The sequence below is a fragment of the Oncorhynchus clarkii genome, chromosome 7, assembly GCF_045791955.1.
Source record: "Oncorhynchus clarkii lewisi isolate Uvic-CL-2024 chromosome 7, UVic_Ocla_1.0, whole genome shotgun sequence".
NCBI lineage: Eukaryota > Metazoa > Chordata > Actinopteri > Salmoniformes > Salmonidae > Oncorhynchus > Oncorhynchus clarkii.
In genome coordinates, this window is record NC_092153.1 from 24,882,038 (window position 1) to 24,904,765 (window position 22,728).

Here is a 22,728-nt window from a genome sequence, read left to right on the forward strand (position 1 = left end):
TATTGCAACATCGAGGCATAAGATACCTGGGCAAAAGCAGATCTATGGCTAGGGGTTTGTTAAATGTATTTTTTCACAAAACGGAACATTCTACTAGCTGTTCTGATTGGAACCATCCATGCTGTCAAGGAAGGCTATGAAAAGCAGAAGTTAAGACGTGATCTGTACTATCATACTGTATACTACATACTTAATGAGTATATACTACATACTATAAGTTCATTTTAGTATACTGTAAACAAACAGTATCCTTTCAGATAAGTGTACTCTCTCTTCAGCTGTGTACCGGAAGTTGATGCTGTTGCTATGCAACTTCTTGCTAGCTAGTTAGCATAGCCAAAAAATTACTAGCTTGACATCTTACGACTTCATTAACAATGTCCATTGAGAACTCAAAATGACAAAACCACTTAGCTAAGCTAAGAATGATGTGAATTATCAAGTCAATAAACGTTGGGTAGTTAGTTAGTATATAGTTAATATACTGGCAAATTCGATGTATTAGTAGCCAACTAACATTAGTGGAAAGGGGGAAACCTAGTCAGTTGTACAACTGGACTGTAGCTAGCTAACATACTGGTACATACAAGCAACTGCAGTAATGATATGATATGCTATGCTATAGTTAATATACTGGCAAATTCGATGTATTAGTAGCCAACTAACGTTAGTGGAAAGGGGGAAACCTAGTCAGTTGTACAACTGGACTGTAGCTAGCTAACATACTGGTACATACAAGCAACTGCAGTAATGATATGATATGCTGTTCGTAAGGCTAGCGAAGCTAACAAATTGTCAGACAACATAACATGTAGCGTAACTTATTTGAAAAGCCATTACTTTATCATATTGCACAACATTTTCTTAACATGTCATAATTAGTTAAAGCAATGAATTTGTATCTGCTGTCAATGGACTTCGGCTGCATATTTTCCACAATTTTATTCAAATCTGAAAATGATGTGAAGTCACACCCATTTCTGAAGAATTGCATAATGGGCCCCAAAAGAACAGAAATAGTGTCCACTTATTGTATACTTCGTATTTTGGCAAATGTAGTACGACATCCGGGAACGTTTGGCATATTAACTATATCCATACTATGACCAATAAGCATACTACATACTCAATTTACATCACAAATAGTGCAGTTAGTATGAGTATTCTAACACAGCTATGGTCTAGACCAGGGGTATTCAACTCTTTCCCTACAAGGTCCGGAGCCTGCTGGTTATCGGTTTGCCCTGATAATTAATTGCACCCACTTGGTGTCTCTGGTCTAAATCAGTCCCTGATTAGAGGGGAGTTATGAAAACTGGCTTCATGGTCCAGAGTTGCGTTTGCGGGGTCAAGAGCAGGGCTCTCCAAGTCTGTTCCTTGAGAGCTACCCCGCTGTAGGTTTTTGTCCTGATTCAGCTTAATAACTGTCTAATTATTAGAATCAGGTGTGCTAGATTAGGGTTGGAGTGTGAACCTACAGAACTGTAGCTCACCAGGGACTGGTTTTAAGGTTTCACTGCTATCCTACAAAGCATTACATGGGCTTGCTCCTAACTATCTCTCTGATTTGGTCCTGCCGTACATACCTACACGTATGCTACGGTCACAAGACGCAGGCCTCCTAATTGTCCCTAGACAAGGGCTTTCTCCTATAGAGCTCCATTTTTATGGAATGGTCTGCCTACCCATGTGAGAGACGCAGACTCAGTCTCAACCTTTAAGTCTTTACTGAATGTGGGTCATATGATTGAGTGTAGTCTGGCCCAGGAGTGTGAAGGTGAACGGAAAGGCTCTGGAGCAACGAACTGTCCTTGCTGTTTCTGCCTGGCCGGTTCCCCTCTTTCCACTGGGATTCTCTGCCTCTAACCCTATTACAGGGGCCGAGTCACTGGCTTACTGGTGCTCTTTCATATCGTCCCTAGGAGGGGTGCGTCACTTGAGTGGGTTGAGTCACTGATGTGATCTTCCTGTCTGGGTTGGTGCCCCCCTTGGGTTGTGCCGTAGCGGAGATCTTTGTGGGCTGTACTCAGCCTTGTCTCAGGATGGTAAGTTGGTGGTTGAAGATATCCCTCTAGTGGTGTGGGGGCTGTGCTTTGGCAAAGTGGGTGGGGTTATATCCTGCCTGTTTGGCCCTGTCCGGGGGTAGGATGGGGCCACAGTGTCTCCTGACCCCTCCTGTCTCAGCCTCCAGTATTTATGCTGCAGTAGTTTATGTGTCGGGGGGCTAGGGTCAGTTTGTTATATCTGGAGTACTTATCCTGTCTTATCCGGTGTCCTGTGTGAATTTAAGTATGCTCTCTCTTTCTCTTTTTCTTTCTCTCTCTCGGAGGACCTGAGCCCTAGGACCATGCCTCAGGACTACCTGGCAGGATGACTCCTTGCTGTCCCCAGTCCACCTGGCCGTGCTGCTGCTCCAGTTTCAACTGTTCTGCCTGCGGCTATGAAACCCTGAACTGTTCACCGGACGTGCTACCTGTCCCAGACCTTCTGTTTTCAACTCTGTAGAGACAGCAGGAGCGGTAGAGATACTCTCATACTCATAATATTCTATACTTCTATTAACCTTTTTCATAAGTGAGTTATGGAGATTACTGGAGATTGTAACAGAACATGGCCAAGATGTTCAAATGTTCATAAATGACCAGCATGGTCGAATAATAATAAGGCAGAACAGTTGAAAGAAACTGGAGCAGCAGCACGGCCAGGAGGACTGGCGCCAACCCAGACAGGATGACCACATCAGTGAATCAGCCCTCTCAGGTGACGCACCCCCTCCAGGGACAGCATGAGAGAGCCCCAGTAAGCCAGTGACTCAGCCCCTGTAATAGGGTTAGAGGCAGAGAATCCCAGTGGAAAGAGGGGAACCGGCCAGGCAGAGACAGCAAGGGCGGTTCGTTGCTCCAGAGCCTTTCCGTTCACCTTCCCACTCCTGGGCCAGACTACACTCAATCATATGACCCACTGAAGAGATGAGTCTTCAGTAGAGACTTAAAGGTTGAGACCGAGTTTGCTTCTCTGACATGGGTAGGCAGACAGTTCCATAAAAATGGAGCTCTATAGGAGAAAGCCCTGCCTCCAGCTGTTTGCTTAGAAATTCTGGGGACAATTAGGAGGCCTGCGTCTTGTGACCGTAGCGTACGTGTAGGTATGTACGGCAGGACCAAATCAGAGAGATAGGTAGGAGCAAGCCCATGTAATGCTTTGTAGGTTAGCAGTAAAACCTTGAAATCAGCCCTTGCTTTGACAGGAAGCCAGTGTAGAGAGGCTAGCACTGGAGTAATATGATCAAATTTTTTGGTTCTAGTCAGGATTCTAGCAGCCGTATTTAGCACTAACTGAAGTTTATTTAGTGCTTTATCCGGGTAGCCGGAAAGTAGAGCATTGCAGTAGTCTAACCTAGAAGTGACAAAAGCATGGATTCATTTTTCTGCATCATTTTTGGACAGAAAGTTTCTGATTTTTGCAATGTTACGTAGATGGAAAAAAGCTGTCCTTGAAATGGTCTTGATATGTTCTTCAAAAGAGAGATCAGGGTCCAGAGTAACGCCGAGGTCCTTCACAGTTTTATTTGAGACGACTGTACAACCATTAAGATTAATTGTCAGATTCAACAGAAGATCTCTTTGTTTCTTGGGACCTAGAACAAGCATCTCTGTTTTGTCCGAGTTTAAAAGTAGAAAGTTTGCAGCCATCCACTTCCTTATGTCTGAAACACATTCTTCTAGCAAGGGCAATTTTGGGGCTTCACCATGTTTAATTGAAATGTACAGCTGTGTGTCATCCGCATAGCAGTGAAAGTTAACATTATGTTTTCGAATAACATCCCCAAGAGGTAAAATATATAGTGAAAACAATAGTGGTCCTAAAACGGAACCTTGAGGAACACCGAAATTTACAGTTGATTTGTCAGAGGACAAACCATTCACAGAGACAAACTGATATCTTTCCGACAGATAAGATCTAAACCAGGCCAGAACTTGTCCATTTAGACCAATTTGGGTTTCCAATCTCTCCAAAAGAATGTGGTGATCGATGGTATCAAAAGCAGCACTAAGGTCTAGGAGCACGAGGACAGATGCAGAGCCTCGGTCCGATGCCATTAAAATGTAATTTACCACCTTCACAAGTGCCGTCTCAGTGCTATGATGGGGTCTAAAACCAGACTGAAGCATTTCGTATACATTGTTTGTCTTCAGGAAGGCAGTGAGTTGTTGCGCAACAGCCTTTTCTAAAATTTTTGAGAGGAATGGAAGATTCGATATAGGCCGATAGTTTTTTATATTTTCTGGGTCAAGGTTTGGCTTTTTCAAGAGAGGCTTTATTACTGCCACTTTTAGTGAGTTTGGTACACATCCGGTGGATAGAGAGCCGTTTATTATGTTCAACATAGGAGGGCCAAGCACAGGAAGCAGCTCTTTCAGTAGTTTAGTTGGAATAGGGTCCAGTATGCAGCTTGAAGGTTTAGAGGCCATGATTATTTTCATCATTGTGTCAAGAGATATAGTACTAAAACACTTGAGCGTCTCTCTTGATCCTAGGTCCTGGCAGAGTTGTGCAGACTCAGGACAACTGAGCTTTGAAGGAATACGCAGATTTAAGGAGGAGTCCGAAATTTGCTTTCTAATAATCATAATCTTTTCCTCAAAGAAGTTCATGAATTTATCACTGCTAAAGTGAAAGTCATCCTCTCTTGGGGAATGCTGCTTTTTAGTTAGCTTTGCGACAGTATCAAAAAGGAATTTCGGATTGTTCTTATTTTCCTCAATTAAGTTAGAAAAATAGGATGATCGAGCAGCAGTAAGGGCTCTTCGGTACTGCACAGTACTGTCTTTCCAAGCTAGTCGGAAGACTTCCAGTTTGGTGTGGCGCCATTTCCGTTCCAATTTTCTGGAAGCTTGCTTCAGAGCTCTGGTATTTTCTGTGTACCAGGGAGCTAGTTTCTTATGAGAAATGTTTTTTGTTTTTAGGGGTGCAACTGCATCTAGGGTATTGCGCAAGGTTAAATTGAGTTCCTCAGTTAGGTGGTTAACTGATTTTTGTCCTCTGGCGTCCTTGGGTAGACAGAGGGAATCTGGAAGGACATCAAGGAATCTTTGTTCTGTCTGTGAATTTATAGTACGACTTTTGATGATCCTTGGTTGGGGTCTGAGCAGATTATTTGTTGCAATTGCAAACGTAATAAAATGGTGGTCCGATAGTCCAGGATTATGAGGAAAAACATTAAGATCCACAACATTTATTCCATGGGACAAAACTAGGTCCAGCGTATGACTGTGACAGTGAGTGGGTCCAGAGACATGTTGGACAAAACCCACTGAGTCGATGATGGCTCCGGAAGCCTTTTGGAGTGGGTCTGTGGACTTTTCCATGTGAATATTAAAGTCACCAAAGATTAGAATATTATCCGCTATGACTACAAGGTCCGATAGGAATTCAGGGAACTCAGTGAGGAACGCTGTATATGGCCCAGGAGGCCTGTAAACAGTAGCTATAAAAAGTGATTGAGTAGGCTGCATAGATTTCATGACTAGAAGCTCAAAAGACGAAAACGTCATTTTTTTTTTTGTAAATTGAAATTTGCTATCGTAAATGTTAGCAACACCTCCGCCTTTGCGTGATGCACGGGGGATATGGTCACTAGTGTAGCCAGGAGGTGAGGCCTCATTTAACACAGTAAATTCATCAGGCTTAAGCCATGTTTCAGTCAGGCCAATCACATCAAGATTATGATCAGTGATTAGTTCATTGACTATAATTGCCTTTGAAGTAAGGGATCTAACATTAAGTAGCCCTATTTTGAGATGTGAGGTATCCTGATCTCTTTCAATAATGACAGGAATGGAGGTGGTCTTTATCCTAGTGAGATTGCTAAGGCGAACACCGCCATGTTTAGTTTTGCCCAACCTAGGTCGAGGTACAGACACGGTCTCAATGGTGATAGCTGAGCTGACTACACTGACTGTGCTAGTGGCAGACTCCACTATGCTGGCAGGCTGGCTAACAGCCTGCTGCCTGGCCTGCACCCTATTTCATTGTGGAGCTAGAGGAGTTAGAGCCCTGTCTATGTTGGTAGATAAAATGAGAGCACCCCTCCAGCTAGGATGGAGTCCGTCACTCCTCAGCAGGTCAGGCTTGGTCCTGTTTGTGGGTGAGTCCCAGAAAGAGGGCCAATTATCTACAAATTCTATCTTTTGGGAGGGGCAGAAAACAGTTTTCAACCAGCGATTGAGTTGTGAGACTCTGCTGTAGAGCTCATCACTCCCCCTAACTGGGAGGGGGCCAGAGACAATTACTCGATGCCGACACATCTTTCTAGCTGATTTACACGCAGAAGCTATGTTGCGCTTGGTGATCTCTGACTGTTTCATCCTAACATCGTTGGTGCCGACGTGGATAACAATATCTCTATACTCTCTACACTCGCCAGTTTTAGCTTTAGCCAGCACCATCTTCAGATTAGCCTTAACGTCGGTAGCCCTGCCCCCCGGTAAACAGTGTATGATCGCTGGATGATTCGTTTTAAGTCTAATACTGCGGGTAATGGAGTCGCCAATGACTAGAGTTTTCAATTTGTCAGAGCTAATGGTGGGAAGCTTCGGCGTCTCAGACCCCGTAACGGGAGGAGTAGAGACCAGAGAAGACTCGGCCTCTGACTCCGACCCGCTGCTTAATGGGGAAAACCGGTTGAAAGTTTCTGTCGGCTGAATGAGCGACACCGGTTGAGCGTTCCTACAGCATTTCCTTCCAGAAACCGTGAGAAAGTTGTCCGGCTGCGGGGACTGTGCCAGGGGATTTATACTACTATCTGTACTTACTGGTGGCACAGACGCTGTTTCATCCTTTCCTACACTGAAATTACTCTTGCCTAGCGATTGCGTCTGAAGCTGGGCTTGCAGCACAGCTATCCTCGCCGTAAGGCGAGTACAGCGACTGCAATTAGAAGGCATCATGTTAATGTTACTACTTAGCTTCGGCTGTTGGAGGTCCTGACGAACCGTGTCCAGATAAAGCGTCCGGAGTGAAAAAGTTGAGGAGGAAAAAACAAAAATATAAACGGTAATTAAAAAGTAAAAAAACGTAAATTTGTCAGGTAGCAAAACAGGTTGGCAACAAAACGCACAGCAAATCGAAAACAAGTCTGCAAGTCGTCAGAAGGGAATGAAGGGAAGTGAATGATCGTAGAGGACACCCCCTTCAACATGCATACTATAAACAGACCAAACTCATCGTCTCCTCTTATCTTTGGTTGATGCAACGAAAAAAAACATGGAGGTGGCACAAACTACCTGTCGTTGGATTACTTTCGATTTCTAGAAAGTGTTTCACTCAATTATTTAGATCAATGGTGAGCTCACCCATGATGTGATTAATTATAAATAGTAATTGCTAATTAGCTAATTCATATTGTAGTTTCTGTCAGCCGAGAGTTGTAAAAAATATGACCACTTGTGTCATGTCAATCTTTCCTCAGTTAGCGCTAGAACAAATGTAGCCTACATTTTTTCCGGTTTGGATGATTGTGTTATGCTGTAGCTACTTCTGTGAATGTCTGAACATTACGTACAAAAATAAACTGGTCACATTCTGGACATAACTTTGTAAGGACTGTGTTTGTGCAAAATGTTTCTGTGAAAAAAAAACAGTGTGGCTAGCTCGAATGCTGATTGTTTAAGTCAATCGAAATTGGACGTTCTAAAAGCGTTCTAATCACACTGGTTTGAGCTTACGATGCAGGGACTACTGTAGAAGATCACACCCGTTTGTTGGTACGTGTGAAAAAGGTTAAAGTAAGGGGAATCAACCCAGAAAAAAAACCCAGACCCTTCATAATTTCAAACCCTTCATGCTGGGTTGTATAATCCAATTAGTATGGTAATACTATAATCACAATAAAGGTTATACTTCTATTAAATGGGAGTGAGTATCAAAAATACATACACATACACAAGAGATCTGTAGATTGAGAGGTGAATAAATCTCTCAATGTTAACCATTGTTTCCATATCTTAACCACAATCGGGTTGGATTTACCTGTTTTTCACTAACTGTCCCTGGGACATCAACATCAAAATATAAAACCCTGTCGCTGCACAGCTATTTTCAGGTCTCTCCAAAGATGGGTTCAAGTCTGGGCTCTGGCTTGGCCACTCAAGGACATTCACAGACAAAGCCAGTTCTGCGCTGTCTTGGCTGTGCTTACTGTCATTGTCCTGTTGGAAGGTGAACCTTCGCTCCAGGTCTTGATCGTCTTGATCGCTCTGGAGCAGGTTTTTTATCAAGGATCTATCTGTACTTTGCTCCGTTCATCTTTCCCTCGATCCTGACAAGTCTCCGGCCACTGAAAAAATTCCCACAGCACGATGCTTGATGCTCCCTTCACTGAAGAGATGGTGCCTGGTTTCCTACAGACTTGACGCTTGGCATTCAGGCCAAGGAGTTCAATCTTGGTTTCATCAGACTAAATAATCTTGTTTCTCATCGCTTTTGGCAAACTCCAAGCGGGCTGTCATGTTTTGGTACCCTTCCCCAGATCTGTGCCTCGACACAATCCTGTCTCGGGGCTCTACGGATAAATCCTTTAACCTTGGATTTTGGATTTTGCTCTGACATGCACTGTCAACTGTGGGACCTTATATAGACAGGTGTGTGCCTTGTCAAATCATGTCCAATCAATTGAATTTACCACAGGTGGACTCCAATCACGTTGTAGAAACATCTGATTTGGGCCTCTGGGGCTTGAGCTTTATGATGACTTGGTGATAAAAACCTACAGCCTGCATTCTATAGACTGAGCTGGTGTGTGTGACCCAAGATAGCCTGGAGGAGTAGAACAAACCCCTCGTTGTTTCTAATCATCCTTGCATCTGGGAAACTAAGCCAGGTTGGGGGTAAAACAACACCCGGTGCACATAACCACAAGATTAACCTAAGGTGGCTAATGATGTCCCGATCTGCATGGGAGAGGTGGAACCAGTCATGACTAAGCATTTTTAGAGCTACTACATCCATGTTGGGGAAAGTGGCACAGCTTTCAGAAAACAGTCACTCTCAAACTAAGGATTTCATGGCTAATTGAGGTGAGACAGTAATTCTGCTCATTGATTGTGCATGAATAAACTACACATTGACACATCCAGCCCAAAGTGGGAGGTTTAAAAAACAACTTATTATTCACCAAACTTCTGGAGCATGTCTTAAAGGTATGTGTATATTCAGGTAACACATACACTGAGTATACCAAACATTAGGAACACCTTCTTAATATTGAGTTGCACCCCCTTTTGCCCTCAGAACAGCCTCAATTCATTTGGGCATGGACATTCACAGACAATGTGAAGGTGTCGAATGCGTTCCACAGGGATGCTGGTGCATGTTCACTCTAATGATTCCCACATTTGTCAAGTGGCTGGATGTCCTTTGGGTGGTGGACCATTTTTGATACACATGGGAAACTGTTGAGCGTTAAAAAAAACAGCAGCGTTGCAGTTCTTGACACAAACCGAGGCGCCTGGGACCTACTACCATACCCTGTTCAAAGGCACATACATCTTTCGTCTTGCTCATTCAGCCTCTGAATGGCACACATACACAATCCATGTCTCAATTGTCTAAAGGTTTAAACGTCCTTATATAACCCGTCTCCTCCCCTTCATCTACACTGATTAAAGTGGATTTAACAAGTGACATAAGTAAGGGATCATAACGTTCACCTTGTCAGTCTGTGTCATGGAAAGAGCAGATGTTTGTGATCTTTTGTATACTCAGTATATGACAGGCACTAATTTGCAATATAGCCTGTGTCGTTGGCGTCATCTTTTATAACATAAGGTTGAAGCAGTCAGACAGAATGATGGAGAACAAGAAGAAGCACAGTGTGACCGCAGAGAAGATACCGAGACAGATAGACAGCACAAGAGGGAAGCAAATGAAATGACTAGAGCAGAGGCACAGTTATAGTGATGAGTTAGTTGTATCCCCAGTGGTGTTCTTACATACTGTATTTGTTTTAAACATGAGCCGGTTAAAATAGGAGGGACATGTCGTGCCGGTCACTAGAATCGAAATGGTTGATAAATGCTGAACTGTACTGCCAATGTTATTTGTCAACACCTCTGCCTGTGACTGTGTAAGGTGTGTGTGGATGGGGTGTGTGTGTGTATGGCTTGTGGCCCACCTGGAGGGGGGGGGGGGGGGGGGTTGTGAGTTGGCTGGTGTGGATAAAATGCTAGGCCGAATTCTTGTCCCAGTCCGCTCCTGTGTGTGTGTTCGTGCTGGGAGAAGCTCTGCGTTTGGTGTTCATGTAGGCACTCTAGGAAGACTCCACTCTCTTTAGGTCTCAGTTGGTAGAGCATGATGCTTGCAACCCCAGGACTGTGGGTTCTATTCCCGAAGGGGCCACCAACACCAAAAATGTATGTATGCATGACATGACTGTGTGTGTGTGTATACCTGTAGTGTGCAGGAGATCAGTAAATCTCTCAACTCCCCCCCAAACAAACTGTAGCACACAACATTTCCAATGAAGATACCTGTATGATATGAAGTGTCTCTGGAAAATTCTTGCACAGAAAAATCATGACAAACAGGAAATGTTGGCCTACACTATGACCACAACGAGATGTATGGTGATACGATTCGATGTAATACTCCCCTGTCTCTGTGATAATATCAGAGTTTTCCTGACAGTCTGTCGCAGGAGACAGTCACATAGCAACAGAGAAACCTGGGTGGGTCACTGCGAGTTTTACCAGAAGCAGTGAAATATGATATGGAGGAGAAAATCAAAAGATGAGTAATACGATACGAGGTTCCAAGCCCATCAAAGGTCAAACACCGGTAGAGGGTGGAAACTTATGAAGTTCAGAGTGCGGATGTTTTTTTACTGAAGAGTCCGTGCAGTCAGTCACCCTGTTAGATGTGCAGCAGAGAGAGTTGCTTACAGTCGACGAGGGCCAGATTGTTGTTCACAGTGAAGTGACAGGGAAGGATGTTATGAGATGCACGCTGTCATCGTGTGACGAGCATGTGTTGTATGTTTAGGTAGAGCAGAGCGGTCGCTGTCTCGTTCTGTTTGGCATACAGTGTCTTGTCACATTTACCCTGATTGTTGTGCACTGTAAAGGGAGATCAGGGGAGCTTCAGTTTCACAACAAAACTGAGAACTTTCAAGATGAACGTTTACTGGATACCCACGATCCTCCTCTCCCTCTCCAGTGCTGCCAACATGATAAGCTCAAACAACTGTAAAGGTAAGATCTGAGCCTGTTTAATAGGGTGCAATGTTATAGAATGTTCATAGAGTATTGTGTAGAATAGATATAAATGTCAGTCAGGTAGAATAAGAAATCGTTTCAGCTCTAAATTATTACATTTGTCTGAATGTTTCACCATTGGACTTTGTCATTAACGTTCATCTATATTCTCAGTATCAACAAATGTCACCTCAGGCATGATCCATAGCACGACCAGAACATTCTGATAACAAGAACAAAAGCCAAAGATTGCCCAATCAAAAATTTGCAGATCATTCAAGATTGCAATGCTAGCAAAATTGCATTGTTTTATCAGGTGGGGATGCTAGTTGCAGTGGTTTGAATTCCTCCAGCACATTACTCAAATGAGTGCAGTTAAACCCCAATTACAAATGTGGATATGCTTCAACATCTAGACTGCAGCTATATTATGAATAGAATAAGCAGGTCTATGTACAGTTCAAGTCGGAAGTTTACATACACTTATGTTGGAGTCATTAAAACTCGTTTTTCAACCACTCCACAAATTTATTGTTAACAAACTATAGTTTTGGCAAGTCAGTTAGGGCATCTACTTTGTGCATGACACAAGTCATTTTTTCAACAATTGTTTACAGGACAGATTATTTCACTGTATCACAATTCCAGTGGTCAGAAGTTTACATACACTAAATTGACTGTGCCTTCAAACAGCTTGGAAAAATCCAGAAAATTGTGTCATGGATTTAGAAGCTTCTGATGGGTTAATTGACATCATTTGAGTCAATTGGAGGTGTACCTGTGGATGTATTTCAAGGCCTACCTTCAAACTCAGTGCCTCGTTGCTTGACATCATGGGATAATCAAAAGAAATCAGCCCCAAGACCTCAGAAAACAGTTGTAGACCTCCACAAGTCTGGTTCATCCTTGGGAGCAATTTCCAAACACCTGAAGGTACCACGTTCATCTATACAAATAATAGTACACAAGTATAAACACCATGGGACCACACAGCCGTCATACCACATAGGAAGGAGATGCGTTCTGTCTCCTAGAGATGGACGTAAGGTGGTGCGAAAAGTGCTAATCAATCCCAAAACAGCAAAGGACCTTGTGAAGATGCTGGAGGAAACAGGTATAAAAGTATCTATATCCACAGTAAAAACGAGTCCTAGATCAACAAAACCTGAAAGGCCGCTGAGCAAGGAAGAAGCCACTGCTCCAAAACCGCCATAAAAAAAAGCCAGACTACAGTTTGCAACTGCACATGGGGACAACGATTGTACTTTTTGGAGAGATGTCCTCTGGTCTGATGAAACAAAAATATAACTGTTTGGCCATAATGACCATCGTTATGTTTGGAGGAAAAAGGGGGAGGCTTGCTACTATTATTCTGACATTTCACTTTCTTAAAATAAAAGGGGTGATCCTAACTGACCTAAGACAGGGAATTTTTACTAGGATTAAATGTCAGGAATTGTGAAAAACTGAGTTTAAATGTTTTTGGCTAAGGTGTATGTAAACTTCCGACTTCAACTGTATGTAATGCATTGAATTGGCTGTTTCCTAATGTTGATAGGATTTTGCAGAAATGAATAGGCAGGGGTGACAAGGATGAAACTAAGTGACTCACGTTTTCTATTCCACACAGTTCTGTAACTGCCTCTCTCCACCACTTTATGAAATCTCTCCTGCATGGAACATGTTCAATGTGTGGGTTAAAAATACAATGAAATTACAAATAATGAAATATGAATAATCCAGATTTGGGGCTAGGTAAAATATAGTGTACTACAGGATTCAGCCTCAGAAGCTATTTCCTCTGTGTGTGTGTGTTTTATATTTCCTACACAAGTCACCAGAATGTCCTAACAAGATAGGAAAACCTGATAATGTCCTAAATGTGTTAAAATGCTATTTTAGGCTTAAAGGTTATGGTTAGGGGTTAGGGTAAATAGGATTTTGAATGGGAATACATTTTTCCTCCCCAAAAAGTCCAGAAATGTCACATAAAAAAAGCTGTGTGTGTGCACAAGATCAAAGTGAAAAGCAATCTGAATTGTTTGAATCCCCTTGAGATTGCTGCCTGTCGCTTCATTGTTTGCTAGAGGTGTCAGTTTTTCAGTTGTGATATTAACTTGTAGTTGGGATTTACATTTGTTTGTGACCCAAAAAAAGTTAGGTTGAGATAAATACTAAATATTCAGCAACACATTCAAAGTCACAGATTTTTTTTTATTTTACCTTTCATTAAACTAGGCAAGTCAGTTAAGAACAAGTTCTTATTTACAATGACTGCCTTTCAGAAGGCAAAAGGCCTCCGGGGGGGACAGGGGCTGGGATTAAAAATATAAAATTGAAATTAAAGTATAGGACAAAAGACACATCACGACAAGAGACACCTACACATAAAGAGAGACCTGAGAAAACAACACAGCATGGCAGCAACACATGCAAACACATCATGGTAGCAACACAACATAGCAGCAAAACAACATGGTAGCAGCACAAAACATGGCACAGTACAAACATTATTGGGCAAAGACAACAGCACAAAGGGCAAGAAGGTAAAGAAAACAATATGTCACGCGAAGTAGCCACAACTGTCAGTAAGAGTGTCCGTGATTGAGTCTTTGAATGAAGAGATGGAGATAAAAAGGTCCAGTTTGAGTGTTTTTTGCAGCTCGTTCCAGTCGCTAGCTGCAGCGAACTGAAAAGACGAGCGACCCAAGGATGTGTGTGCTTTCGGGACCTTTAACAGAATGTGACTGGCAGAACGGGTGTTGTATGTGGAGGATGAGGGCTGCAGTAGATAACTCAGATAGGGGGGAGTGAGGCCTAAGATGGTTTTATGAATAAGCATCAACCAGTGGGTCTTGCGACAGGTATACAGAGATAACCCGTTTACAGAGGAGTATAGAGTGCAGTGATGTGTCCTATAAGAGGCATTGGTGACAAATCTGATGACCGAATGGTAAAGAACATCTAGCTGCTCGAGAGCACCCTCAACTTCCGATCGATCTATAAATTACGTCTCCGTAATCTAGCATGGGTAGGATAGTCATCTGAATCAGGGTTAGTTTGACAGCTGTGGTGAAAGAGGAGGGATTACGATAGAGGAAACCAAGTCTAGATTTAACCTTAGCTTGCAGCTTTGATATCTGCTGAGAGAAGGACAGTGTACCGTCTCGCCAAACTCCCAAGTACTTGTATGAGTTGACTACCTCAAGCTCTAAACCCTCAGAGGTAGTAATCACACCGGTGTGGAGAGGGGCATTCTTCTTACCAAACCACATGACCTGTGTTTTGTTCAGAACAAGGTTTAGGGCGGAGAAAGCTGGTTGGACACTAAGAAAGCTTTGTTGAAGAGCGTTTAACACAAAATCCAGGGAGGGGCCAGCTGAGTATAAGACTGTATTATCTGCATATAAATGGATGAGAGAACTTCCTACTACTTGAGCTATGTTGTTGATGTAAATTGAGAAGAGCGTGGCGCTTAGGATCGAGCCTCGGGGTACTCCATTGGTGACAGGCAGTGGCTGAGACAGCAGATGTTCTGACTTTATACACTTTACTCTTTGAGAGAGGTAGCAAACCAGGCCAAAGACCCCTCAGAGACACCAATACTCCTTAGCCGGCCCACAAGAATGGAATGGTCTAAAGTAACAAAAGCTTTGGCCAAGTTAATAAAAATAGAAGCACAATATTGCTTAAAATCAAGGGCAATGGTGACATAATTTAGGACCTTTCAGGTTGCAGTGACTCATCCATAACCTGAGCGGAAACCAGATTGCATACCCGCGAGAATACTATAGACATCAAGAAAGCCAGTCAGTTGATTATTGACAAGTTTTTCCAACACTTTTGATAAACAGGGCAAACTAGAAATTGGCCTATAAGAGTTAGGATCAGCTTGATCTCGCCCTTTAAATAAAGGACGTACCGTGACTGCCTTCCAAGCTATGGGAACCTCCCCAGAGAGGAGAGGTTAAAAAGGTCAAAGATAGGCTTGGTGATGATAGGGGCAGCAACCTTAAAGAATAAAGGGTCTAAACCATCTGAACCAGATGTTGTTTTAGGGTCAAGTTTAAGGAGCCGCTTTAGCATCTCAGACTCAGTGACTGCCTGCAGGGAGAAACTTTTTAGCGGGGCAGGGTGGAAAGAGGGAGGAGCTTCGGGGATAGTCACATTAGAAGGGGTGGGAGATGAGGAAATGTTGGATGAGCAAGGAGGCATGGCAGAGTCAAATAGGAATCCTGACTTAATGAAGTAGTGATTAAAGAGCTCATCCATGTGCTCCTTTTCAGTAACAACCACATCATCAACATTATGGGACATTATTTAATCGTTTCCCAAACGTCTTGGGGTTAGCCTCACAGAGAGAGAACTGCTCCTTAAAGTAACTCACTTTGGCCTTCCGGATAGCCTGAGTGCACTTATTTCTCATTTGCCTGAACGAGAGCCAGTCAGTTTGAATATGCGTGTGCCAAGCGATTTGCCAAATGGAATTCTTGAGGTGGAGTAACTCTGCCATATCACAGTCGAACCAGGGGCGGAACCTGTTTTTAATTCTCATTTTATTTATGGGTGTGTATGTTAACAATACCACTGAAAATATCAACAACAAAAAGGTCCAAGTTACTTCGACAGAGGGGATCAAGCTGATTCTATACCATTTTACAGAGGCAAGATCATGATGGAAGGCTTGCTCATTGAAGTTTTTTAGTAAGTGTCTATGACAAGTCAGGACAAGTCGTTTCACTGAAAAGCCATTACAAACACAGGCTGTAAAACAGGTCATTACAGAAAACACCAGACTGATACCTATCAGGATTATTTGTAGGGATAACATCAAGGAGAGTAGCCTTTTCTGGATGTTTGGAGTCATACCTTGGATTGGTGATAATCTGAGAAAGATTTAGGGAGTCCCCTTGCTTTAGGACTTGGTCAGGTGGTTTAAGCATGTCCCAGGTTAGATCACCTAGCAAGACAAATTCAGACTTAGTGTAAGGTGCCAGGAGAGAGTTTAGGGCATTTAGGGTACAGGTCAGTGCTGATGGTGGCCGATAATACCAAGCAACAAGTCAACGAATAGTTAAAGTGTAATGCGTAAAACCAGGAAATCAAATTGTTTGAGGACAGACTTGGTGGAGACAATCAAGCACCGTTGTTGATCCTTGGTAAAGATTGCCACTCCACCACCTTTGGATGGTCTGTCTTATAGAAGATTTGTCTTCTATAAAGGTTACCATTAGTATTCAAAACACTCTTTCTTAACCATGTCTCAGTAATGACCAACACATCTGGATTGGAGCTGTGAACCCACACTTTCAATTGATACATTTTAGGTAATAAGCTTCTAGTGTTAACGTGCAGAAAGCCCAGGCTTTTACTATAGCAGAAATCCGTGAAGCAGATATCAAAGCACAAATCAGAATTGAGGCTAGCAACAGTAGATGGGCCAAGGTGTACATGCACATATAATCAGCAGTAATACAATCAGGTCACGGCAGAGGACAGGGAGAGCTCTGCAGTTTTTATAACATTTGAATGTGCATTAGGTGGCAACACGATCATATTGTACAGCAATTTCCTTAGGTAACATGAATACAAAGCCGGCGAGAGGTGATTAGAATAGGATGGGAGGCCAAGAGTCCGTGTAACCAATAGAGAGTCAGAGTCCCGAGTGTGGGAACAAACAGACTGTGTCACGGTTGGGTAAACAAGCAAGTTCATAGTCAACAAAGCACGCAGGAGTCATGAGGTAAATAGCATAAAGTGCAAGTGAAAAATATAACAACTTGTGGTTTGCCATTGTAAGTTCAGTCACTCGCCTCAACAGTGCATGTGTGCTGGAGGTGACGGAAGCTTGGGAGAGAGGAGGGAGTGTGGCCCGGGGTACCTATAGCAGACAGGGGGAGACAGGCTAGGACAGACGGTGAACATATCGCCAGGTGGAATCCAAGAAGCAGTGCAGCAGGCAACGGGAGTAGGTGTCACACCCACTTGTGAGAAACTTTTTTCGGGAGGCAGATTCCTTGTAGAAAATCCCAGCTAATGTAGCTAGAAAGTCTCTGTTTGTCTTTTCCACGTGGAAAAGGAGGTCGTTAGCTAGCTACAGTGTATCTTTTCAGTATCGGCGAGTGGTCATTTACAACGTCCAAACAAAGTTGTCCTGTGGCTGTTGTATTTTGGGGATTCTGACGAGGATATTTTCTCTGCACAGATGAAGGGGGCTTCAAAGGCCTCTGCATTTGGGTGGGAAGGGGCTGTGAAACTCACCTGCCGTTGTTAGGCTCAAGAGTTTTCATACCTTTCACGTCACACTACATTGCTAATTTCAGTCTTTCCTAGCAGTTTGGTGGCCTTATATAACAAAATTACCTAGAGTTTGTCTATTACTTTTTGACTTCAGAAAATAAGTTCAGACTTAACATTACTCACTCAATTTTGTGTTGGATGGTATTTCCAGGTTTCGCTGTGTTTCTTCTGCAGGTTTTGGCTTGTTAGAAGTTATTTTTACTTGATAGTGGAAACAATGATTCAACCAATTTCTGCCCAGTGGGGATGCGTCTTTAAGCAAGCTCTGTAAGTGCCAGACGGTGCTCTGAATGGCTATAATGGCAAGTGAGCAGAAACAGACTGGCACCCAGGCTAGGTTTACTCATCTTGCTGTGTCAGATCAGTGATTTCTTCAAGGAAAGAAGGAGAGAAATATTAAAACAGGGTCCTTGTCTACTTCCCTCTGATATAACGCGCACAACTGACTGCCTCTATTTGACTTTTGACCTTCCCTCACCAGACAAGCTCAGAATGTTCAATGTGGTCCGTGTGTCTGTCAACGGCACTGCATCTGTCAGCTGCCCCAACCTGACAGGCAAGGACCAGGAGGAGATGAGATTCCACCTTTACCTGGGCTTGGTCGAGGTTGGCAACCACACTCACGACAATGGTCACAACCACAACTCCACAGAGACAGTGAGTCCTGTTGGGAAGGGTCTGGGGCTGAGGGTGAACGAACAGGACCATACGGTCAGTTTTGTCCTCTCTGGAATGACCACGGAGCGCGCTGGAGTCTATACATGTGAGGGGCAACCCAAGTGCCCACCTCCCATTGAGAAATTACCAGACGAGCCTCAGACCTTGGTCCTGGTTGAAGGTATGTTTACTTCAAAAGGAACTGATCTATGCAAGCACAAGCACACACAAATACACACAGGCATGCACAAAATGCTATATATTGATTTACAGAAATATATACACTTGAGTGTACAAAACATTAGGAACACCTGCTCTTCCATGACATAGACTAACCAGGTGAAAGGTATGATCCCTTATTGATGTCACCTGTTAAAACCAATTCAATCAGTGTAGATGAGGGGGGGGAGACAGGTTAAAGGATATCTGAGGTTTGAGAAATTTGAAACATGGATTGTTGTATGTGTGCCATTCAGAGGGTAAATGGGCAAGGCAAAATATTTAAGTATGGTAGTAGGTTCCAGGTGCACCGGTTTGAGTGTGTCAAGAACTTCAATGCTTCTGGGGTTTTCCACGTTCAACAGTTTCCCATGTGTATCAAGAATGGTCCACCACCCAAAGGACATCCAGCCAACTTGATACAACTGTGGGAAGCATTGGAGTCAACTTGGGCCAGCATCCCTGTAGCACGTTTGACACCTTGTAGAGTACATGCGGTGACGAATTGAGGCTGTTCTGCGGGGAAAAGCGGTGTAACTCTATATTAGGAAGGTGTTCCTAATGTTTTGTACACACACAGTATATTCTAATGATCTATTTACACTTAAAAGGCTAAACTGGCCAGTTTCCTGAAACTATACAAGCCTACTTCTGGACTTGAAATGTATTTTCAATGGAAAAACGAAGTTACTCTAGGAGTAGGCTTAATCTGGATCCGGAAAACTGCCCCTTAAAGCTTAAAACTCATATCTATCTCTCTCTTTGATTGGTTGGTCAGCTCTCCAGTGCCAGGAAATGAAGATTGTGGTATGTGCAGGCTCTGCTTGGACATGGGTACTGGGGTTCTGGGTCACCATCATCTATGGCCTGGCTGTCACTGTCATCGCCTTTGCCATCCGGGTGAGTGACATCTCGTTTCCTTTACTCAGAGAGAGGGTAACTTGTCTTACATCCGTGAGGTGCTGCCTCCAGTGATGAAAAAATATAAGCAAGCCTTGGCATAAATTCAATGCACAATGAACTATTTAGTCCACTGAGAGGTAAATAAATACCTGTCTATTTAAGGAAAAATCACCTTGATTAACTCCTTAGTCATAGCTGCCTACTCCTGATGGCTTGTATTTCAAATCATACCGTATGAGCAAAAAATATTTAGCTGGGAAGAGATTTTTGATGTACCGATTCCATGGCACAGGATATATATACACATGTGTGTGTATGTATATATATATATATATATATATATATATATATATATATATATATATATATATATATATATATATATATATATATATTGCCTTACACAGTATATATACATGTATATAGTACCAGTCAAAAGTTTGGACCTACCCACTCATTCCAGGTTTTTTTTTCTTAGTAAAAAGTATGGTCTACATTGTAGAATAATAGAGAAGACATCAAAACTATGAAATAACACATATGGAATCATGTAGTAACCCCCAAAAAAGTGTTAAACAAATATATTTTATATTTGCCTTGATGACAGCTTTGCACACTCTTTGCATTCTCTGAACCAGCTTCATGAGGTAGTCACCTGGAATGCATTTCAATTAACAGTTGTGCCTTGTTAATTTAGAAGACCAAGTCCATATTACAGCAAGAAGAGCTCAAATAAGCAAAGAGAAACAGTCCATCATTACTTTAAGACATGAAGGTCAGTCAGTACGGAAAATGTCAAGAACTTTGAAAGTTTCTTCAAGTATAGTCGTAAAAATCATTAAGCGCTCTGATGAAACTGGCTGTCATGAGGACCGCCACAGGAAAGGAAGACCCAGAGGTACCTCTGCTGCAAAGGATAAATTAATTAGAGTTAACTGCACCTCAGATTGCAGCCCAAATAAAGGCTTCACAGAGTTCAAGTAACAGACACATCTCAACATCAACTGTTCAGACTGTGTGAATCAGGCCTTCATGGTCGAATTGCTGTTAAGAAAAAACTACTAAAAGACACCAATAAGAAGACTTGCTTGGGCAAAGACTTGCTTGGGCCAAGAAACAATCAATTAATGGACATTAGACTGGTGGAAATCTGTCCTTTGGTCTGATGAGTCCAAATTTGACATTTTTGGTTTCAACCGCCGTGTCTTTGTGAGACACAGAGTAGGTGAATGGATGATCTCCACATGTATGGTTCTCACCATGAAGCATGGAGGAGGTGTGATGGTGCTTTGCTGGTGACACTGTCTGATTTATTTAGAATTCAAGGCATAACTTAACCAGCATGGCTACCACAGCATTCTGCAGTGATACACCATCCAAGCTGGTTTGCGCTTAGTGGGACTATCATTTGTTTTTCAACAGGACAATGACCCAAAACACACTTCCAGGCTGTTTAAGGGCTATTTGACCAAGAAGGAGAGTGATGGAGTGCTGCATCAGATGACCTGGCCTTCACAATCACCCGGCCTCAAGCCAATTGAGATGGTTTGGGATGAGTTGGAACGCAGAGTGAAGGAAAAGCAGCGAACAAGTACTCAGCATATATGGGAACTCCTTCAAGACTGTTGGAAAAGCATTCCTCATGAAGCTGGTTGAGAGAATGCCAAGAGTGGGCAAAGCTGTCATAAAGTCAAAGGGTGGCTACTTTGGAGAATATAAAATATATTTTGATATGTTGAATTTTTGGGGGTTATGCGTTATTTCATAGTTTTGATGTCTTCACTATTATTGTACAATGTAGAAAATAGTAAAAATGAAGAAAAACCCTTGAATGAGTAGGCGTCCAAACTTTTGACTGGTACTGTATAAAAAAACGACGAGCTGATAAATAAAATGACGCAAGATTCAACATTTTGTGTGCTTCAGTTAAATTATTGTACAGAATTCTTGCCAACAACAAAATGTTGAATATGTGGGGCATACAACCATTGCAGCTCTGCAGATTTTGATGTGAGGATACAGAATCAATAGACCATTTGTGCTGGTGTTGCCCTCAAGTAGACGGTTTCTGGTCTCAGTTTAAAATTGACCCTAGAAATAGTACTGTTGGGAGATCTGGAGAGACCGGGTCAGTCATTTACTAATACTCTTAGTAAAAGTATTTATCTTCAACTCGCAATCTATGGATTCTATTCGGTAGATTCAAAATCGTATGTTAAACATCACAGCATAGTTGAAAGACATCTTGCGAAGAAATACGAAGAGGGTGGCCAGCTGAGACAGACGGGATGAGCTGGGGGAAATTGAGGGTTGGGATGTGGAACTGGAGACAAGTGGGAGAGAAGTTGCTGGGATGACGGTCAAAGAGAAAAGTCAAAATAAGCAAAAAATACCAGTTTAAATGACACAAAAAAAAGTCAAATAATGCAATATAGTATATGTATTTAAAACATAAATGATGCATGGAGACACTTGTACACAACTACATACATATACACAGCTCACCCTACTCACTCTCCACCTCTTTCTGTGAATTTGATCCTCAGCTCAGACTGAGGAGAGTGGAGTGTTCCCAGAGCGACGACATGAACATCAAACCCAAAGCTCCACTCAGGTGGCCCAGGAAGAAGCAGGGGGTCCAGCATCCAATCCGAATGGGGCGATACTGATCACTGTCATCCTCAGATCAGAGTTGAGCCACAATTTGCCTTTGAGAGCTGACTTCTGAAACACACCAAGTTCTCTGTGTAAGCCAGTTTGTCAAGTCACATGGTATACATCTAATTGTACAACTGATTGCGTGTAAATAAAGTTTTGAGTTATCTTATAAATGTAAATCAAATAATTGATGTAATATGATCTTCCGGGAATCTATTGAGAATGGACTCTTGAAGTTGTGGGCAGCATACCCCCCAAACAACAACAAATAATACGAAATGAATGTTCATCTCTCATATCCTCATGCATGCTGTAGTCAACGCGCACACACACACAGGTTAAGCTTATAGACACAGGGTGTCACGTTCTGACCATCGTTCTTGTGTGTTTTCCTTGTTTTAGTGTTGGTCAGGACGTGAGCTGGGTGGGCATTCTATGTTGTGTGTCTGGTTTGTCTATTTCTATGTTTGGCCTGATATGGTTCTCAATCAGAGGCAGGTGTTAGTCATTGTCTCTGATTGGGAACCATATTTAGGTAGCCTGTTTTGTGTTGGGTTTTGTGGGTGGTTGTCTCCTGTGTCAGTACCACACGGGACTGTTTCGGGTTTTCATGTTTCTTGTTTTGTAGTCGATTTCATGTATAGTTTCGTTATTAAAAGAACCATGAATTATAACTACGCTGTGTCTTGGTCCGATCCCTGCTTACACCTCTTCTTCAGAGTGCGCATGTGGCGTAGCT

The 22,728-nt window shown here is 42.6% G+C and overlaps 1 protein-coding gene across 1 annotated transcript; it reads left to right on the forward strand.

Moving 5' to 3' along the window:
* The first annotated feature begins 10,915 nt into the window (after positions 1-10,915).
* On the forward strand, positions 10,916-22,663 carry LOC139414176 (T-cell-specific surface glycoprotein CD28-like). Its single transcript, XM_071162062.1, has 4 exons — positions 10,916-11,249; positions 18,034-18,390; positions 19,207-19,328; positions 21,878-22,663. Exons 1-4 carry the CDS (start codon positions 11,171-11,173, stop codon positions 21,998-22,000), a joined length of 681 nt encoding a protein of 226 aa, XP_071018163.1. The 5' UTR covers positions 10,916-11,170; the 3' UTR covers positions 22,001-22,663.
* Positions 22,664-22,728: the final 65 nt, after the last annotated feature.